This window comes from Mizuhopecten yessoensis, unplaced genomic scaffold, assembly GCF_002113885.1.
Source record: "Mizuhopecten yessoensis strain PY_sf001 unplaced genomic scaffold, ASM211388v2 scaffold7651, whole genome shotgun sequence".
NCBI classification, from domain to species: Eukaryota; Metazoa; Mollusca; class Bivalvia; order Pectinida; family Pectinidae; genus Mizuhopecten; species Mizuhopecten yessoensis.
The window spans coordinates 299,897-322,195 of record NW_018407154.1 but is presented as its reverse complement, the minus strand read 5'-3'; the positions used below and the strand labels follow the sequence as shown (position 1 = coordinate 322,195).

The window sequence follows — 22,299 nt, the reverse complement described above, 5'->3', positions numbered from 1 at the left end:
TAACTTTGTTGTTTACTCTCATGCACAATCGTGAAAGCATACTGTTTTCCTTATGATCTGTAAAAAAGAGCCTTAGCCAATCAAAGGGTGCAGAATCATTTTCGATGCACAAGTGCATAAAAAAGACGAAGGAATGGATAGATATCAGAACATGACCTTCAATACGCATGTGAAGTTGGATTTGATCCCTACCAAAATTTGGTAAGAGGATGGTCGGACGAAAATGTAAATGGGATAATAATAACGCAAAAAGGAGTAAGACACATCCAGTACCTTACGATTTGTTTGTAGGACTTCATGAACAAAAATTTAAACCCAGCACCTAAATATCTACAAGGGCTAGCAGTGCGATGATACACATCCATACAATTTTTTTATCGAAATTTCAAATGCCTAGCCTATTAAAAGCTATGTCACGGCAGCCATCTTGCCAAATCAGGAAACGGAAGTCGCAATGCATGTACATACCACATGGAAGTCGAACAATTACACATACAATACGAAATGGAATGGGTGCAGAGGGGAGGGGCCTATTCGAATAACTTATGGTAAATCTTTAAAATCCTTCAGTACAATTGAAGGGGGTTTAAAGCAAATTTGATCCAGAGCATGGTTGGGGAAAGAGGACTTCATTGCGTATAACCAGAACGTTTGCCACATGGGAGCAGAGGATCAGGCCAACGGTCTTCAGTAAGATTTGAAGTTTTTAAAATAAATTTTGTGTAGAGCATACTTGGGCAAAGGGTACTGCATTTTGTACAAAAGAAGGGTGCCACTCCCTCCTCTTCTCCTTTCTGACAATTTGAGGCATTTTGCCGAATTTGGTGTAGACCTATCTTTGGAAAGGAGGACTCAATTTGTATGACTGGAGGTTGCAGCATCTATTCTGTCTTTGCTTATTTCAGAGTTATCTTCTCTTGTGAGTAGGTATTGATTGGTACGTCATTTGTTTGTGAGAGTAACGTCAATTTTTGAGAAAACGACGTAATTTTCTCACAAAAACCAATGACGTAACAATCAATACCTGCTCACAATAGAAGATAATTCTGCAATACTTAGAGACGGATTAGGTGTAGAGGTGCGGGGCCCAATAGGGATACATTCTTAAAACGCTTCTTTCTTAGGAAGAGAGGAATTTTAGAAGAATTTGCCGTAATTATCTCATAACAAAGAGGAATCTTTTTTCTATAAACAGAAAAGTGTACCCCCTTCCTTCCCCAGTTGTACAGGGGCGCGACCCTATAGGGAGAATGCAGGGATTTGATTTTAATTTCCTCTCCTTCCATACAAATTGAGTGATTTTAAACAAAAAATGGTGATGAGCATCCTTAGGCAATGTGGAATCAATTTTGTATAGATAGAGGATGTAAACTCGTGTGATGTATTTGACATTGACTTGATTGTTTTTCAGTGTCCTGTATTTGACCTTGAACAAAGTGTTGAATTTTCTGGTATACATCAAACAATGACTAAACAGGCGACCATTACCGTCAAGGTAGGTGTATTCATAGTCCTGACTAACACATGCATGCTTTAACGATATTGTGAACAAATACATGATACTGTTTTAAATAACAACGGGATAAATGAGACTGGTCAATCCATTTAAACATCAAAATTGCTTATTGTCACATTTTGTTAATTGCTATTACGAATTCCAATTTCGATATCAACAATATCTAGATGTATAGGAAAGCCTGTTGTATTCCACTGTGTCATCTTTAGAGGTCGGGGGCTGCAGAAGTGGTTTCTTCCTTGTCTTCTATTTAGAGGAAATTGCAATAATCAAGAATAGACTTGCTGTATCGCACTGCGTGTGTATCGTAAGAGGCAAATAATGTGGGCCCCTGGGGAAGAGTCGGGGGATTTTTTCCTAAGTCCTTTACGAAGTGGACATGGAAGAGAATAATATTGATTTGCTGCCCCCATTGCACTATTTGGGAACTTTCAAGTTCCTGTATTCTTTATTTTCAATCTACTTCCTGTTTCAGGTCTCTCTAGGCATCCGTCCTCATAAAACCCCGGTAGCTGTGAGGACGTTAAACCATAAACAAATAAACACATCAAAAAAGGATATAGCTATTGTTAATGAAGAAGTACATAAATCTTGCAGTGATGTAATGTATTTTACATACTTTGCAGAAATCTAACTACGACCAGAAGTCGTTCTACATCGTGACGGTACTGAAGCCCTCTGACTATGCCTGTAATGGCAAGGAGACAACGCAAGCTCCTGATTATTCACGCAAGAAGCAGCTAACACTTCAGGTGCATGGCGGTATCAGTAGTATGTATATATCAATTATGTATGGTTATATGACAATGTTCGATATTTTAACAAGATCTCTTGTCAAAACCCTAAAGAATGACTTAGTATATATTGAATACATAGTTTTTGTGTCGGTACAATGCGATACGTACTCTGTCACCTTTGTCAGACAAAATCATATTGTACTTTCCACTGGTGTTAAATGAATATATATCAATATGTCCAGTATACATATTGATTGTATAAGAACAGTTTTAGAAAACTACAAGACGAGAGTTGGTTTCACTCGTTCCTTCTTTACAATATATCAAACGTAGTGTAATTGTCTCGTTGGAAATAAATCCCCGATGCTCCATGAATTTATTTGAAAGTTGTCCATCTGCTTTCCTAAAGAGCAGGTTGACCGGCATACAATCGGTCAGAGCCATATTATAACAATCTGAAGCCTAAAGTTCGAATCCTGGTCTACAAGGTTCACATTTAGAACACTTCTTAATTGTATTTTGTTTATTTCATCTCAGGTATTTTTGTACGGATACCGGAAGGTTTTGGTTTTCTTTTCAGAAAGTTTCTACTGTGTGGGTAGTGGTACGGTAAGACGCTTATATATTTCCATATTATTTTTTATATTTCAGGTGAGATGTATGTTTGGCCCATATTAGCTGCTTTGGCCGTATTTATCATATTTTATATCGTTGCTATTGTGCAGTGCAGAAGGTGAGCATCTGTGCCATGTAAATGTTTAATTTATGATCTTAAAAGTAAATACACCAGATACCTCAAAGTGTGTTCCCCTGTCTGTCTGTCAAAATCAATTGGTGAATTTATGTTGCTTTGTAACACTTGTAATAAAAACGTCAGGAGTGGTTCCGTCCCTCAATAATATGGTATATGGGAATTGTGTAAATTTGTCCGACGAAATATATATATTAGGATTTAAAACGTGACACGTTTGTGTTATCATCATAACGCCCAAAAATTCAAAAAAGTAATAACTAACTTTGGTAACTGCTTTGTGATTCAATAAAGAGTTAATCCTGGTATATGTAAATATAATTTATCGTCTCAGACTCCTATCATCAATCACTGTTGAAACCGATTTGTCCTTAATCTTTTGTTTTGTTTTTAATTGTAGAAAAAGGAAATCATGCGTTTGCAGTTGTGTTGAAAAGGGTAAGTTTCCATGTTTTACAATATCGTTTCCAGTTTCTATACAATGTTCATGCATAAGATACCTATCCGGATAAAGAGGGTAAGATGGGTTAAAAGACTTAAAAGACAGAGTCAATAAAATAGATCGATGTTCTTCAAAAAGTTAAATAATGCCTTCGAGTCCACGGAAGTGAAAAGGGTTTTCATATCCGGGACTCGAAAGTAATGATAACGATTGTGTCTGAAATCAGAACATTCTAATAAAAAAAAGTTTCACTGTAAATGGAGTGTCAATTGCGTGGCATGTAGATGGATCTTCTCTTTTTAAAAGGAACGAATGAGTAGGATAAGTGTGACCAGTACGGAGCCGAGGGAGGTAAACTTCCTCTCTGTGATCTTTCCGACTGGGAACACATGTTTTAAGTTTCATGAGTACTTTTAAAAGTTTGTTGCTGGTCTCGAGAGACCAGCGCGCGAGACCAGCGTTGTCGTCATTTTTTTTTTGATTGGTAGTATGGATAAAAGGTTTAAAATCTATAAATTACAGTTTGATATCTGTTTGCTGGAAATTTAACGCATTTTTGCTTCTCTGCGTCACAAGTTCGTTGCCTTAAATTCGACATGGCTCAGAATCTTTAGTAAAGTAATTTTATATTTCTTTAAGATTTGAGATATAAAAAGAGTGAGGTTTTGTACGTGTTTTTAGGATCTTGTAACTGTAAATGTCGTAGGACAGAAAGTGAGTCTGAACATACGATTGCCTTTCGAGGGCCAAACCGATGGCGCATGCTTCGGCAGAAAAGATAGAAGCGCCACACGTCTGGTAGTCGAAAAGAAGTGCAAGTGTTAGCAGAACAGTAGGCTGCTGCAAGATTTTTGTTATACGGGCATTACACTGGATTTCCACCGATCTTGACCGTGAAAGTACATTGAAGGTCAAGGTAATTTATTTGTGGAAAGTTTATAGCACTCTGTGCCAGGTATCTATTTGCAAAGTAACAGTAATCTGGGCCTCCTGGTTATTATGCAGAATATATTTAAAGGTGTTTAACCATTGTGATCTTCAAAGTAGGTCAAAGTCATTTATTTGAGGAACATTATAACACTTGATGCCAGGTTCGTGCTTGCCAAGTGAAATTACTCTTGGCCTCCTAATTTTTCAGAAGAAGTTTAAAGGTTTTTACATATTTGACCCCTGTGACAATGCAAGTAGATCAAGGTCATTTATTTAGGGAAAATTTATAGCAATCTGTCCCAGGTACTAACACACCAAATATCATTGCTTTAGCCTCTTGGTTATTCAGAAGTTTTAAAAATGTTTTTACAATTTTGAACCTGTGACCTCAAAAGTAGATCAAGGTCATTTATTTGAGAAACAAATATAGCACTCTGTTCTAGGTACCTACTGGCCAAGTATTATTACTTTGGGCCTCCTGGTTATTCAGAAGAAGTTGTATACATGTTTTTACATATACAAGTTCAATGACCCTGAAAGTAGGTCAAGGTCATTTATATGACGGAAATGTATAGCACCCTGTCCCAGGTAGCTACTGGCCAAATATCATGGCGCTAGGTCCTGAAGATCTTAAGAAGAAGTCGTTGAAAGGAAAAGTGGATTTTGTATCAGGTGAGCTAAAAACGAATATATGCACTAAGGTGTAGAAAAAAATGAGAAAAAATTGCATACATTTTTCATCAGTTACATTTGGTTCTTTTTCACTTGAGAAAAGTCCTTTTTTGCACTTAAATAACAGTTTGAACTTTAAGAAAAAATACCTTTTGCACTTGAGTACACAAAAACTTGACACAATGGCAAACATTTTTTGTCATATGTTGTAATCTTTTCACAAATTTACCCTGAAATGAAAAAAAGTGTACTCAAGTACAGAAAAACTAAAAACAAAATAGCGAACAATTTTTGTTCATTATGTAGTAATCATTTTACCTCATTTACATTTAAGTTAAGCAGTTTTTCAGAAATGGATGCCGTGCGTTTAATTTTGGTATGTTTTTTCTACGTATGATTCGGCACATCAAACATGGATATCTGTTCGTTGACCTCAATTATCACTGATGAGTCTTAAATGGTCGCAATGGTTAGGTAAATATTTACTTTGTTTGGCTTTACCTTTCAACAAACAATATTTTTAAGGTGATTCGTTACTTCGTGTTCTTGGAAATAGTTTACGTTACGACTCTGATTCTGCTGGTGGACTATCAGTTATCGAGGTTGGACGTAATCTTGTAGCTTAAATGAATGGTGGCACGTCACTTCCTTACGTCGGGTCTGTTGACAGAAAGTTAGATTACTGTAAGGAGTAATCGTCTAATGTGTGTTATTTTTGCTTGGTTCTTAACACGGATGTTTATATTGTTCCTTTTTTTTCTGATTGCAGAGCCACATGACTTTTGTTGGTAGGTATTGTCTAATTAACCGTATAAACTATGAACATTTTACTTATATTTTCCTTAAATATAACTCTGAGGATATATATTGTCTTCCTTGGCCATCAATCAAGCAACTTCATTTCGACCGTCCGTTAATGTCGAATTTCCCCATTTCTTGTCAAACCTATTTGGTTTCTTCCGCCATGCAATTTATGATTTGCAGAATTATTGCCCTTTAGGCAGAACAAACATGTTCAGAGAACAAAGCCCTTAGTTTCAATTTTATTTCTTTGGAACTTGCCGGCATTGATCCCCTTTGGTACAAGCCGTTTGGGTTTCATGACAAGTTACAGAGTTTCTGCCCTTTTAATAGTTGACGCATTTTAAACTTACGTTTTTTTTCAAACCCCCATGCGGCGCAAAGCGCCGCCGGGGGTTGATATGTAAACACTTTGTCCACTTCCGGTGCTTCTCCATGCTTGAAAGCCTTCTGGGAAATTGAGGCCGCATATTGTCTACAAAAAACATAATGATCAATCCTACGGTGTCGGTATTTATTACAGTTTAGTAGTCAAATATCATGAATTTTCATTTGATAATAAACATATATTTAATGTTGTGAAGATAAACGAAACCTAATATCTTCAAAAGTAAAAACTTCACTTTTAGTATTGTACAATCTGAACGGTACATTATATTCTCTGCGTAGATTTTCAGTTTCAAGTTTAGATAAAGTGACGGCAGAATAAGTGGTTGTGTTTTCTACCTTTGCAGCATACATTATTGTTTTTACATAACTACACAATCAATATCATTTTGTCCGGAAATCTTACCAAATAATATGAGCAAACGGCAAAATTGCAGTGAAAACCTATTCAAAATGGCGCAAGCGTGACGTCATTACAACTTGGCGTCAATAACCACGTAACACATTACCGCGATTTTCTGGTGTAGCAATATTTGCTCAGCGTGACATAAAAAAAAATGTCAGAAATAGAAAATGCCATGGTTTTCCCGTTCAATTCGATATATTTATTTCACTTATATAAAACGAATATGTGATAACAACCAAAAAATCAAGCGTTGTGGCAAAATGTGTCTTCGCAGAAGTCTAGAGAAGCAATAACTGATATGCAATGGGGCGGGGGCTACGATTGACGCTTTAACCTAGAAGATGGTTGATATTTATCCAAAATAGTCAAATAGGTACATTGACAAAAGAAATATTTGCAAAAATCGCTGCAATTTTAACAAAATGTATAAATGATTTTGTATGTTAATCATCTTATGTCCCGGCTTCTCTATCTCAGAAGATGATGTTATTATTTAATCGTTGACATTTAAGCCTAAACGTGCGGTTAAAACTGTACATTTGCGTGCTGTGGTGACAAAGGTGGAAAATGAAAGGCTATTGAGCGTACACGGAATATTTTAAACGACGAAATTAATGTCATTAACAATTTTTATAATTATAATTAAACAGATTCAAGTATGCAGGATCCGTTCCCTCGTGGTTATCAGTAGGTCATTTTCATAAAATGGTTTGGTGTCCAGCAGCTTTGCTGCATTTTCTTGTTACTCAAGTGTTTATCGCTGCTATCAATTACCTTCCTTGATCAAATGACTACCATGATATACAGTGTAATAAAGCCATCGAGAAATAACCTTTACAGATTGTCAAAATCATGTAAACGTGCTTTAGTTCCTATGGTCTATTTTAACTATACACTCTTATTTGCAGCAATCTTTTCACTATTGCAATTTTCTACGGCCTCCCTGTCGTACAGCTTGTGATGACCTACCAAACGGTGAGAAAAATTGTGTTGCTTAGCAGACAAATGTCACTCTAACTCTTAAGCTTATCATTTCTCTAGTAGAAGAGATAGTCTCAACCTGTGCGAAAGCGCGTGATCATGGGTAGAAACTTCTCCATGATACCTTAACGCATGGTAAGAAAGTGGAGAAAACAGGAGTTCGTTATTGACAAAATGATAGTTAAAAATTCTATAGTTTAAGATGGCTTATTTTAGGAAAATGCAAGATGTATGGAGTTTTATTGTTTTAAGAGACAGAAAAAAAGGCGAAAATTACAAAATCCCAGCAGAGAAAATAGCCTTCGAAGCGTTTAATAGAATTTGCCTTATTTCGAACAAAACACTTAAAATAACTTTACTTTTCAAAATGACTGCATGTTAATAATTTTGAATATAAATTAGTGCCATGACTTGATATCAAAGTCTAAAATAAATGAATATTTCAGGAATTACACATCAAAACTGCCAAGGGGTGGGATGTAGATATATTTTCCCTTGCCGTGAAATCAGACGAATTCATAATTATTTATATTTACCATTGAATTCTGAAATGACTGGTTCGGATTGCGATACTGTGCCATTTGACACCTGAAATAACTGTTTAACAGGGGTTAGAGTCCTCTGGAGACCAGGATATTTGTTACTACAACTTTGAATGCTCGCGACCTCTGGGTGTACTCAGTTCCTTCAACAATGTCTTCAGTAACATCGGTTACATCTTGCTAGGAATATTGTTCCTACTGGTGGTTTGGAAAAGGTGAGTCAAACGTATTCTAAGTTTTGTTATTAATATTATTATGTGTCTTTAAGAAAAAATCCTCATTAGGTATTAAAACACCAAACATTAAATGATAATAATAATATTTCGAGGTTCTTATATACCGCTTTATCACAACCTAGTTGGTAGGTCGTCTCAAAGCGGGTTTGAAGGTGTGGTTGAGTTTTTTAATGCTGTATATTCAAATGCTTTAAACTAAAAAAATATCAAAAATATTTTGAAGTACATGGTGAATGCATTTGAATAATTGTAGCTGTTGCCAACGAGCTAGAATGTTTTAATTTTTGCTATATTATAGCGACCTGAGCAGCGAAAATAGGCAAGGGAACCTGGGAGAGGAGACGGTAATATTGTTTTGTTATTTTGTGTCTCTGTTAAGCAAAATTAGGCGATATGGGCTGTAATGTATTTGATTGCGCATTGCAGACCACTTTTACTCGCATTCCTGTGCATGTTAGACAAAACTATCCAGAGTACGAAAATGCTTTATGAAAATTTAGCATGGGGGATAACTCTGTCTGAGGTACGAGATTATCCTGTATAGATATGTAGAACACGGGCATGCTGGCGGAGGGGTTTTACGAAGGTCATCTTAATTCAGCAGTTTCTGTGTTTGTTTGTGGATGTAGTAATTAAAAAAATCGGAAGCAATTGGTATAGAATAACTGTAAGAAGTTTCGACGGGTTTGTGATGTATTGTATTGATTCGACTGCCATTAAAGCCAAGCCACCGAAAGCCCAAACAGACTTAACTCATTCACCCCTGAAGACACATTTGAACTCTTCCAATTCAAAGGTTAGAAAAGTTGGTCATGAAATTTCAGGTGTAAATGAGTTAATGAGTTGAATGTCATGCACGACATCAATAATTTTATAAGGTCACAAAAGTATCCAGTGTTCAAATGGTCAGCAGGATCAGTTTTATTTAATTTTAATGTGATGTTTGTGACACAGGAAAACAAAGATTTACTATACGCCATGGGACTGGGTTTGGTTATGGAGGGCCTGATGAGTGGTTGCTACCATGTTTGTCCCAACCGCTCCAACTTCCAGTTCGGTAAGTTATTTGAATGGCTGTTGAAAGTAAAAAAGTATGTTATTTGATGCAATAATCTTAAATAGAATTACTGTGTTTTGAACTCATCGAAGATTTGAAAGAATTTTCATAAATACTATATTGATATTTTACATAATGTTTCATCTTAGTCATTGGTGCTTTTTTGTAGACACCTCCTTCATGTACATACTTACTTTCTTGTGTATGCTGAGGGTCTTGCGATGTCTAGATCCTAACATCGCCCCCACGGCTCGCAATTCGTACTCCGTTATGGCCATCGTTGTGTTTATAAGTGTACTTGGTGTGGTAAGTAGCATTCTCATTGGGTTCAACTTATGGTGCAAGCCGTCGTTAGCGTTGGCAGTGCATCATCATTCTGTGGTCGTTTATTCATCCCCTGTACAACAAAGATGACGGGGGATGCAAGTGTTTCTATTTTTGTTATATTTCCTGCTACCATAGAAACATATATCCAAAAATGTAAAGGCCATTTTTGCATGGTGGGTTCTTTTTTAAAAGAGTTGAAGACAACTTCACAAAACTTTTATTTTTCGATGTAATTCCTATTGCCATTGACACAAATTGTCAAAAATTCAAATTATCGTTTCGGAGCATATCTAAAAGACTCTTCAAGTTAACTTAAAAAATTAACTTTAGCATAACTGTAACTTTAGCTGTAAGCGGGTTTTGTTTTTGATTCTTTTCCTGTACCTTCAGAAACAAAAGATAAAAAAGCAAAGTTTTCCGTTTCTTGGGCATATCTCCAGAACAACAGATGACTTTGCAGAACATTCAATTCAATTCATTCAGCTGCCAGATCTGACACAAAGATGTTCACCTCGTGACCACATGTAAAAAAATAAAATAAAACATATCACGATTTGGTGGTTATGCTTTTGAATATAATATTTTTGTTTAACCATATTCAGTCATTTGCCCTAATAGTTTGGTAATGTCTTTATCGCAGACCTTGAATATCTGTCATACTTCCCTGGGCGGGAGATCTGAATGATTTTGTCCCTTTTATTATATTATCTTTGTGTGCCCAATTCGATATGTGAACATTTTGTGGACTTGAAAGCTAATTTGATTTTTATAATTTTGGAACCAATAACTTTAAGGACCCTGTTAAATCTTAGATATAATTATAATCATGTGTAATGTTTACAAGTTTGCACTTTTGAACACATGCTCCATTTTAAGACTTGATAGTTCAAACACCTTTGAATATTCTGTTTGTTCCTTGTCCTTGTTAGTGTACAGTGTAATGTGAATTTATTCGTCGGTCAATGCTGTTTAACTTACATGCATTCCCGACTTGCATTTTACTTCCTTAACATGTATTCATTTAGTAAATTTAGTAAGAATATGATATAAATAACCATGTTTGTATTTTTTCACTTTTGCTATATTGACATGTGTTGTTGGTATTTGTATATGAAATATTTGGTTAAAGACCTATTTGTAGTAATGAAAATGACATATGTTTTAGCTTTTCGGTACAAACATTTTCTGGATTCTGTTTGGCGTCGTCAACATACTTGCTACTTTGTTTCTCCATCTCTATGTATACTTCATTGGTGACAAACACGAAGAAACTTGTAAGTACTTTATTATTTACATATAAGTATTATTTAGCATTTCAAGAAGCAACACACTGTTTGTTTCATTGGTCCATACATGGTTTGGATGTTTTGGCCACGTACTCAATCAAAATTCAAAAAAAAAATTAATGAAATTTTTCAAAATAAATCACTGTTTATGAAATGAATAATGTGCATGTAGCCCCGATGCTATGCTGAAAAGTTTAACATTATAAAAACTAAAGTAATCGAAAAAGTACTTGTTGACTTGTATGAACATGTATGTAGCCTATATTGATCAACCAATATCTGATATTTACTGATCTAGAGATAATTTTAATACTGCTTTCAGAATGAGGCAAGATAAAATTTATTTAAAGTCAGCTAGTCGAGAGATAACAATAAAACATAAACTCTAATGAGATTAAGACCGACATAACAATATGGGAGATCGGGGCAAATTCGGCACATTTTTATTTAAGTCCGTTCTGGGTAGTATTGCATTACGTCGGTTATTGAACATTATTTAATTTTCCCTGTCGGATGATCGGATGACCGAACGAGCCCCACAATGGGATAAGTTCGAACAGGCATTCAGGTTAGTTCGGCACCATTAGAATCAGCTTAATTATGATGTTATAAAGCCTGCAACGTCAGATTTTATCGCCAATTTTACGACTTTTTATGTGTTACATGGGCCGAACTTGCCACGGTACCATTGGCCGAAACTGTCCGGGCCCAAATTTTTATTTTAATATATTCTTACAGTACACCAATATGGAAGTGAGTGCTTAGCTTTGCTTTTATGTACATGAATATCATTTGAAGCTGTCAGTGTGTTACACGTTTGACCGTAAAAAATAGCAATTCCGTTTACAGAAAGTTCGCATGACTAGATGCGAGATCATTATTTTGTTTCTACCCTCTCAAAAGTATTTTTCTTCTGTTTAGTAATTTTACTTTAGAGTTTACCTCGCCATTTTTTCGTGTGAATGCCCAGCCAACTAAACTGCTAAGATATTTTAAGTTGTAAATGTTGTGGCGAATCACGGCTCCAATTTGCCGTTAAGTAGTATGTCCCTCATTTTGTTGATAACCTTCGCTGTCAAATAGACGCTTGAAGTATACATGTGTTTATAGGATTTTATGTAAACGTTTTAATGACACTGAAGAATCATAGGTGGCGCTAAGTTCGTCTGGCAGCAGACTATAAAAAGCCGTCGGCTAACTTCAGCAGCCCACTCTTCGTTCGATCGTCGGCAGAGACAGAAACACTTGTGAAAGGTAAATATGCTAGTATTGTACAGACGTGCCTGAACAAGGCTTCCCTGTATCTTACTGCAAAGGCATAGAGATAATTTACTGAAGAGTAAGTACGGAGGTAGATGTGCCTGAGCAAGGCTTCCCTTCTCCGCTACGGTTACTCTATGTGATCGGTACATCACATGATGGTGAATTATAACCTTGAGTCTGCCCTGTGATTGAGAGAAAGTGTATGGGAGCACTTGGCATGTAATAGCTAGAGAGTACTCAGTAGTTACTTTGAGAGGCTCGGTTTAGCTGTTGTTAGAGTGAGTGCTCGTTCTAGGGAGTACTCATCTCTTGGATATGTGATTCATGTATTATATGTAGTGAGTGCTCAGTTATTCAATTCATACATTAGGTAAAGTGAGTGCTCGTTTTAGGGAGTACTCCTCTCTTAGATATGTGTTTATAGTTGGTGTAGCTAATTTACAGAAGGCAATTTCTTGTATAGTCCCAGGTAGGGAGTAATCATTTGTTGGCTAGGGAGTACTCAGTATTTCATTTTGAGTAGGGAGTACTCAGTATTTCATTTTGAGTACTCATTTTGTTGTTATATATTTCATAGTTATTAGATCATAGTGTTGTACATTACTCAGAGGGACTGAGTGCTTTTAGACAGCAATTATATTGATTAATTCATTAGAAAAGGTACCCAATTATGCAAGTTACTTTATCTGTATATATCTGCACTGAGTAGCTCAAATAACATCTACATGTAGTATAGACAATCAGGATCTTCAGTGGAAGTGACTGATACGAACCCCTGTAAACGTCACATAATTTGGTGGCAGCGTCGGGATCCTTATTGCCTATATTTTATTCATTTGAACACTCAAGGTGTAAGTAACACTGAGTACTGTAATTGAATTAGATTGTAATTTTGTTAAAAAAGAGTTGTATGTCTGATGAGGAGGCATCTGATATTGATTGGAGGAACTGGCGGGAGCAACTTATCGAACAAACTGATCTAGGTATGCACTCAACACCGAGACAAACCATGTCGAAGGGGAGCAGTCGTTATCGAGATTCAGGCATTGAGTCCAAGCGTCAATCTGAAGAAATCGGTACAGAGGAAATGGACATTGCTCATTCATATAGCAGTATGACTGAAAATCATGAAGATGTATCATCTCCTGAGATTATAGATCAGGAGATAGAAGAGCTACAGAAGCAATTATGCAGATTAGATGCTCAAAACCAGAGTCTGCGAGCAAGTGCCAGCAAGTCCTTGATAAAAGATTCATACAGAAGACTCAGCCCAGATACCAGAACTAAGCAAGATACAAGTCCAAGAGTGAGGTTTTCTGATAATACTTCTTCCCGTCGGTTGGATCATGATAAGGAGGAAGATGGAATATTTGATAATGTTACCACAAGAGGTACATGTAGGAGTGGACAAAGAAGATCAGCTCGGATTAACCATAGAAATGATAGGGACGACGCATTAGACAAAGGTTCCGCTTGGGAGAAGAGAAACACCTGGAGAAGGTCAGCTTTAGATCTAAGCGATAGTGATAACGGGGACCGAGTATCAGAAAGAAAGCACAAAGAGAAATTTATTTCTGTGAAAGCTTCAACTTATGATGGCACCACTCCATGGAGAGACTACCAATCTCATTTTGAGGCATGTGCCCGGATTAATCGCTGGACAGAAAGTGAGATGGGCCTATACCTAGCAGTGAGTTTGAGGGGCCAAGCTCAAGGTATTCTTGGGGATTTACCTGCCAGGAAGCAAGAACATTATTTCTCATTAGTAAGATCTCTGGAAGAAAGGTTTGCCCCACCTAATCAAACTGAGCTGTATCGAGTGCAGTTACTTGAGAGGAGACAGAGAGCTAACGAGACACTCCCTGAATTAGGCCAGGCAATACGAAGATTAGTTAATCTGACCTACCCCACTGTTGAGGTTAGTGTGAGAGAAACATTGGCCAAACAGCAGTTTCTTGAGTCCTTAGCTGACTCGGATATGCGTATTCGTATAAAGCAAGCCAGGCCTGAGAATCTTACAGAGGCAATCCATCTTGCGGTAGAGCTAGAAGCTTACAAGAAAGCAGAAAAACATGGAGATGCGGGTCGCGCCTATCTGAGAACAACAAGTACTGAGAGTACTGAAAGCACAAAAATGGTTGAGAAAACTGAAATGGAATCAATGTTGTGTAATATCCAGCAGACACTGGAAATGATGCAGACAGATATCAGCAAGCTAAAAGCTGCAAAGAAAAGTCAAAATCAACCAGACGGTCAAGGAAAGGATATGAAGAACACGAGCACTGGCAGACGTTGCTATAAATGTAACGAGACTGGACATTTACGTAGGGACTGTCCTCAGCTGAAGACTGGGTCCAAGCAAACCTCATCTGGAGCAGCCAACCCAGTGAAAACTCGAACTAGGAAGCGAAATCATAACAAACCCGCAGGAATTGGAATTTCATCAGCAGCCCAAGAAGCTGGGTTGTATATCAAAGCTGAAGTACAGAATACCAAAGTGAAGCTTTTGGTTGATACGGGAGCTACGGTAACCATATTGTCAAAAGAGGTATATGAGAGAATTCCAGCAGAGAGAAAACCTAGGCTACAGAAGGTTAAAAAGGACATAATGGCCGCTAACGGGAGTGAATTGGAAGTCCTGGGGTGTGGAGCATTCATGATTAAACCAGAGGGGTGCAAGGATGTCTACTTTGAGTGTGTTGTAGCTAATATCAGCACTGATGGTCTTCTTGGCCTAGACTTTCTGAAATTGAGGAATGGAATGATTGACTTGAAGAGAGGATCGTTAGTATTGGACGATGGTGAAGTTGACACTAAATATGAAGGTACACTTGGTTGCTTTCGAGTTTCAGCTGCCGAGAAAGTCATCATTCCAGGTAAAAGTGAGATGATAATTACAGGGAAAATCTGTTCGCCAATTTGGAAACCAATAAAAAGCGGTTCTCTTCTTATCGAAGGAGCGGACTCATTCCTGAAAAATGACAAAGCCCTCATAGCCCGTTCTTTGGTATGCAATACGTCTACAGTGCCAGTCAGAATTATGAATCTCCAAGAAGATCCACAAACAGTCTATCCTGGTACAAATATTGCTCAAGCTAGTCCTGTTAGCAGTGTCATCGAGACAATTACCTCGTCTAGTTGCGCCTTTGGGGAGAAACTCAGAGATGACTTGAATCAGTTACTCGATAGAGCAAGAGAACACCTAACTCCAGAACAGAGCAGTAAGGTCAAGACTTTGTTGTTCAAATATGAAAACCTGTTTGCAGCCAAAGATAGCGATCTTGGACGTACAAAAGTTGTGAAGCACAAGATAGAAACAGGTGATGCTAGACCTATCAAACAACCACTCAGAAGGGTACCAGCACATGTGAGTGAGGAGGTCGATAGACAGGTACAAGATATGCTTGACCGCGAAGTGATTCGAAAGTCTACTAGTCCCTGGTCTTCCGGCATTGTCCTAGTTCAAAAGAAGGACGGAAGTCTGAGATTTTGCGTGGACTATAGACGTTTGAATGCAGTGAGCAATCATGATGCCTATCCATTACCACGGATTGATGAGGCATTGGACCACCTATCAGGGTGTACATGGTTTTCTACACTGGACCTTAATGCAGGGTATTGGCAAGTTGAGCTGGAAAGTGAAGATCGTCCGAAAACTGCCTTTTCAACCAGGACGGGACTCTATGAGTTTCAAGTGATGCCATTTGGGTTGACATCTGCGCCAGCCACGTTTGAGCGGCTTATGGAGACAGTACTAGCTGGATTACAGTGGCAAATTTGCCTCATCTATCTTGACGATGTAATTGTAGTAGGAAAGACTTTTGAGGACATGCTACAAAATCTGTCAACTGTGTTCGACCGACTTCTGGCTGCTGGTCTGAAGCTTAAGACAAAGAAATGCCAACTGTTTGCCAAAGAAGTGACATACCTTGGGCATGTGATTTCTGAGAAGGGGATAGCTACAGATGGTGAAAAGGTGAAGATAGTGGACCAGTGGCCTGTACCAATCAACCTCAAGGAATTGAGATCATTTCTTGGATTTTGTGGATACTACCGGAGATTTGTACGAAACTTCTCTGGTATTGCAAGTTGTCTACATGAACTGACTAAGAAAGACAAAAAGTTTGAATGGACTGAAGTCTGTCAGGAGGCTTTCGAAACACTAAAGCGATGTTTAATTGGTGCTCCAATACTCGCCCACCCAGACTTCACACAACCTTTCATCCTTGATACCGACGCAAGTGATAAATCGATCGGTGCCGTTCTATCTCAAAGCATCAATGGAATTGAGAGACCTGTCGCGTATGCAGGACGTACACTGACCAAATCTGAAAGGAGATACTGTGTCACAAGAAAGGAGTTGTTAGCAGTTGTACACTTTGCTAAATACTTTAAGCACTACCTGTATGGAAAGAGGTTCACTGTGAGAACTGATCACAGTTCATTACGCTGGCTTCTAAATTTCAAGGAACCAGAAGGGCAGATGGCCAGATGGCTTCAAGTATTGAGCTCCTACAACATGGACATTAAGCACAGACCAGGAACTCAGCACAGTAATGCTGATGCATTGAGTCGGATACCTTGCAGACAATGTGGGTTTGACCCCATGTGGGAAAAGAACAAGATCGAGGACAAAGAGTATGCTCAGATGGCATCCAGCAAGATGTTTGTGAAGGAGGACTCTCAAGACGAGAATGAAAAGGAGGAGTTGTCGCTTCAGCAGAAGCAGAAAAAGGATTCTGACATTGCAGTAGTAATGGAATGGGTGAGGAAAGGAGAGAAACCTCTGTATAAGAAAATTGGTGACCGAAACATAATAGTGAAGACATTATGGGCCCAATTTGAATCCCTTGTGATACATGGGGACATGTTGTATCGGAAAAATCCCCATTCAGAATCAACTCTACAGGCAATTGTACCAACAGCTGAAAGACGAACCGTGTTGACACACAGTCATGACAATAGGAGCTCCGGGCACCTTGGAATGAAGAAAACGTTGGCAAAAATAAGACAGAGTTATTATTGGCCATGTCTTCAATCAGATGTCAAAAACTATGTGGCTGGATGTCAACAGTGCAGTAAACGCAAGAGTCCATGCAAAACCAAACGAGCACCAATGCAGATAGTGGAGTCAGGCTTTCCTATGGAAAGGATAGCAATAGATATTCTCTGTGAACTCCCAAGTACAAAGATGGGTAACCGCCATATCTTAGTGATATCTGATTATTATACTAAGTGGACAGAGAGTTTTGCAATGCCGAATATGGAAGCTCAAACTGTTGCCAAAGTACTTGTTGAGGAGGTGATATCTAGGTTTGGTGTTCCTTACAACATTCATTCTGATCAAGGGTCTCAGTTTGAAAGTTGTCTCTTTAAAGAGATGTGTTTACTTCTACAAATAAACAAGACCCATACCACTCCCTATCATCCCAAATCCGATGGAATGGTAGAACGGTTTAACAAGACACTTGTAGCCATGCTAAGTGCCTTCGTTAACGACCATCAGACTGATTGGGATGAACATTTGCCGTATGTGATGATGGCGTATCGCTCTACGGAACATGAGACGACGGGGAACTCGCCGAATAGCATGATGTTGGGAAGGGAAACAAGCACTCCATTGGATATTCAGTACGAGATGCCAAGGAATATCAAGGCCATTCCTCAAAACCAATGGGCTTGGCAGTTAAAAGAAAGGATGGAGAATGCACACGACCTGGTGAGGAAGCACTCTAAAGGAGCGATGCTGCGACAAAAACGTTACCATGACAAGAAATTGTCTTGGACTGAATTCAAGTCTGGTGATTCAGTTTATGTCTTCTTCCCGAACATTCCGACTGGGACCACACACAAGTTAGCCAAACGATGGCGAGGACCTTTTAAGGTACTCACCAGAATGACCGAGGTTACTTATAAAGTCAGATGTGGATACAAGGGAAAGAGTCAAGTGATTCATGCTGATCGCATGCGACTGAGACATTCACAGGTGTTACGGGGTGAAAGTAAAGCGAAAGAAGCTGGAATGAAAAATGTGCAAGTACAGGTTGATGAATCATGTTTTGAACGTGGTCAGAAAGAAAGAGAATGTAAGCTTTCAGAAGATGGGACCTCAAGTGAGTTGAGAGATGAGGTAGAGCAAAAATGTAGCATTGAGAAAGAGTGCGAACAAATCAGAGCAAACCCAAGGCGGCCTATAAGGAAACCGCAATGGCATTCAGAATACACCTCAAATTATTAGAATGATCTATTCTGATTGGTAAACAACTCTCAATTTTATCATTCCAGAAAATGGTGAAGACAAAGTCTACCCCTAGGAAACAGTGTCCTATGTGCTCCTTTCGAGCAGATGATCTTGACGTGATGCGTAATCACATTCTTGAGTGTGGCCTGGAGACCATGGAGAAGAAGACTCTGGCTTGTCCCGATTGTAGCTACAAGACATTCAGGGCTGCAAACATGACTCGACACCGTAAGCGCCATACGGATTCCACAGGAAATGTGTGTAAGGATGTGTCCACAACTCTGGCTGCAGATCGCCCATCTACTTCCACCTCAACTGTGACTGTCAACACAGATGTTGAGAGCTGGAGCAACCAAGATCCTGGGGACCTGCTAGGAGAGATCTCGGACTCGTCAGAGAACAACTCTACATCTGAAGATGAGGGAAACGGTCTTCTGGTCGGACGCACGGTCAGGAAGCCAACCAGACCAGAGCCGGTACAGGCTCCAAAACGGAAGCAAGACCCAAAGAGCTTCGCTAGACCCCATCCCAAGGACCCTGTAAACATGGTTCCTATGCCTGTTACCAGTGGACGCCCTACTGCTAAAAAGTTATGCACCTATGTGCATCGTGCCACTCAGACTGAGGAGGTCAAAACCTCCCGTAGAACTGTTACGAAGACGACGCGGTATTCCGAAGATGGTCGAGACATTGAGGTGGTAGAATTTGAGGAGTTTTTCGTACCTGAAATATTTGGTCGTACAAGTTAGAAGAATTCAGTGACTTGATATTGAAGACACCGACTTTGTCGATTTTCATGTCTTTCAAAACAATACATAATTCTTGGAATGTATATCGTCTTTTAGTTATATGTTTTCTTAGTTGGAACGTGAGGACACGTTTTACTCGGAGGCGTGGGTAATGTGGCGAATCACGGCTCCACTTTGCCGTCAAGTAGTATGTCCCTCATTTTGTTGATAACCTTCGCTGTCAAATAGACGCTTGAAGTATACATGTATTTATAGGATTTTATGTAAACGTTTTAATGACACTGAAGAATCATAGGTGGCGCTAAGTTCGTCTGGCAGCAGACTATAAAAAGCCGTCGGCTAACTTCAGCAGCCCACTCTTCGTTCGATCGTCGGCAGAGACAGAAACACTTGTGAAAGGTAAATATGCTAGTATTGTACAGACGTGCCTGAACAAGGCTTCCCTGTATCTTACTGCAAAGGCATAGAGATAATTTACTGAAGAGTAAGTACGGAGGTAGATGTGCCTGAGCAAGGCTTCCCTTCTCCGCTACGGTTACTCTATGTGATCGGTACATCACATGATGGTGAATTATAACCTTGAGTCTGCCCTGTGATTGAGAGAAAGTGTATGGGAGCACTTGGCATGTAATAGCTAGAGAGTACTCAGTAGTTACTTTGAGAGGCTCGGTTTAGCTGTTGTTAGAGTGAGTGCTCGTTCTAGGGAGTACTCATCTCTTGGATATGTGATTCATGTATTATATGTAGTGAGTGCTCAGTTATTCAATTCATACATTAGGTAAAGTGAGTGCTCGTTTTAGGGAGTACTCCTCTCTTAGATATGTGTTTATAGTTGGTGTAGCTAATTTACAGAAGGCAATTTCTTGTATAGTCCCAGGTAGGGAGTAATCATTTGTTGGCTAGGGAGTACTCAGTATTTCATTTTGAGTAGGGAGTACTCAGTATTTCATTTTGAGTACTCATTTTGTTGTTATATATTTCATAGTTATTAGATCATAGTGTTGTACATTACTCAGAGGGACTGAGTGCTTTTAGACAGCAATTATATTGATTAATTCATTAGAAAAGGTACCCAATTATGCAAGTTACTTTATCTGTATATATCTGCACTGAGTAGCTCAAATAACATCTACATGTAGTATAGACAATCAGGATCTTCAGTGGAAGTGACTGATACGAACCCCTGTAAACGTCACAATGTAAGTTCAAAAACAAAAATATCAGGGATGGCCGAACTTACCTCGGTCTCCCGTATGTAGACTTTTTGTATCGTTGATGATTGGTAAAAATGTATTCACAATATATTTTTTGCATCAGTCACGCCATTTTCAAAGCTAAAGTAGATATTTGTTCTTGTGCGTAACGTATATGATGGGTCGGGTGGCGCAGTGGATAGCGCGCTCGTCTTCACCAATATGACCGGATTATATATTACGGTAATATATTTAAATATATCAATCTAACATATAATAGTTTTTCTGATTAGGATTATTATTTAATTAATGTTTCTCACAATGTAATAGACAATCATACTCCTACTCAGAATTACAATTCCGGAATGTCCTCTCAGTCTTTCGCTTCTAATAGTTATACTACTTCCTGTGCCCTGATCTTTACTTCCTGTTTAGCGTTCTGCGGACATGGCTTGTTTGATCATACATTGTAGGTGGTGGGCACGTCTATCAAAAAAAAAATTGAATATATAAAACTATATTCATTTTTTTTTGATAGACGTGCCCACCACCTATGGTTTAATGAGATGAAGGAATCGGTGAACTACGTACTGTCAACGGTAGTCTCTGTTGAATGACCACTTTGATAATGTCTTTTATGCTTTTTTTTCTCTCTCAATTTTCCTTTTCTCTCTCTGCTCCTCTCCTTTACTCTGGGATGGACCTCTTTAACTCGTTCTTAAGTTGCAGCTAAGGCTGAAACACAGTTCCTATCGGCAAATAATCAAGGTCTGGGGGATAAGCAAAAGCGAAAAGACGTTTTTTCTTATCTTAGATCGACAAACGGTATTTTTTTCTGCTTACAAGATACTCATTTTACTAAGGAACAGGAAACCATTATAAGAAACGAATGGGGTTTTCAATGTTATTTTAATTCTTTCAAATCTAATGCAAGAGGTGTTGTTATTCTTTTTAAAAATAATTTTGAACTCAAAGTGTTTATGGAAAAGAAAGATAATTCAGGCAATTTCCTAGCCCTAGATATTGAAATTGAAACTTTCAGAATTTCTGTTATTAATGTATATGGCCCAAATAAGGATGACCCTGAGGTTTATAATATCCTAACAGAAACCATCGAAGAATTTGCAAATAAATACATTATTATCAGTGGACACTTTAACTACATAATGAATCCGAAACTAGCATATGACAAAACTTACAAAAACCTTAATAATCCTAAAGCTAGAGATATAAAGTATTAGAAATCATTGATAATTTAGCATTAATAGATATTTTTCTAGAGCAACATGAAGATGTAAGAAGATATACTTGGAGGAAAAGTAATCCATTGAGGCAAGCACGCTTAGATTTATTTCTCATCTCTGAACATTTAATTTCAAGTACTAACAAATCAAATATAGAATCTGGTTATCGTTCTGACTATTCTTTTCCAACAATATCTTTAAAACTTCACGAATTTATAGCTTGTAAAGGGGTATGGAAATTTACAAGATGTGTAATATTTAGATATGGTAAAAAATGTATTATTGAGACAAAAATGCAATACTGCCTTCCGCTTTACAACATATCAAACCTAGATAGCATTTCAGACGCTGATATTCTGTTCACTGTAGATGACAAGTTATTTCTTGAAACCTTACTTATTCAAATTCGGGGGGAAACTATATCATACTCATCCTATAGGAAAAAACAACAGAATATTAGGGAAAACCATCTTAGGAAGCTTATTCAGACAATAGACGAAACAAACGTAATTGATTTAGAACTGAAAAAGAAAGAACT

At 38.1% G+C, this 22,299-nt stretch overlaps 2 protein-coding genes across 3 annotated transcripts in view; both read left to right on the top strand.

Annotated features, from left to right (window-relative positions):
• LOC110454061 (SID1 transmembrane family member 2-like) overlaps window positions 1-22,299 on the top strand; it is a 49,163-nt gene that overhangs the window by 11,459 nt on the left and 15,405 nt on the right. For both annotated transcript variants that reach the window (XM_021503400.1, XM_021503399.1), the window contains 11 exons: window positions 1,412-1,495; window positions 2,143-2,287; window positions 2,905-2,986; window positions 3,405-3,442; window positions 5,818-5,836; window positions 7,551-7,617; window positions 8,232-8,380; window positions 8,700-8,745; window positions 9,356-9,458; window positions 9,628-9,764; window positions 10,951-11,059. In XM_021503400.1, the coding sequence (XP_021359075.1) occupies window positions 1,412-1,495; window positions 2,143-2,287; window positions 2,905-2,986; window positions 3,405-3,442; window positions 5,818-5,836; window positions 7,551-7,617; window positions 8,232-8,380; window positions 8,700-8,745; window positions 9,356-9,458; window positions 9,628-9,764; window positions 10,951-11,059 (979 nt within the window). The remainder of the gene's footprint in view (window positions 1-1,411; window positions 1,496-2,142; window positions 2,288-2,904; window positions 2,987-3,404; window positions 3,443-5,817; window positions 5,837-7,550; window positions 7,618-8,231; window positions 8,381-8,699; window positions 8,746-9,355; window positions 9,459-9,627; window positions 9,765-10,950; window positions 11,060-22,299) is intronic.
• LOC110454062 lies at window positions 12,001-20,585 on the top strand. Its single transcript, XM_021503402.1, has 2 exons — window positions 12,001-12,325; window positions 18,620-20,585. The coding sequence occupies exon 2, from the start codon at window positions 18,623-18,625 to the stop codon at window positions 19,322-19,324; it is 702 nt and encodes a 233-aa protein (XP_021359077.1). The 5' UTR covers window positions 12,001-12,325; window positions 18,620-18,622; the 3' UTR covers window positions 19,325-20,585.

Bases quoted from the DNA above. Each gene is read 5' to 3' on its own strand.
- LOC110454062 (XM_021503402.1), top strand. From the start codon at position 18,623: ATGGTGAAGACAAAGTCTACCCCTAGGAAACAGTGTCCTATGTGCTCC.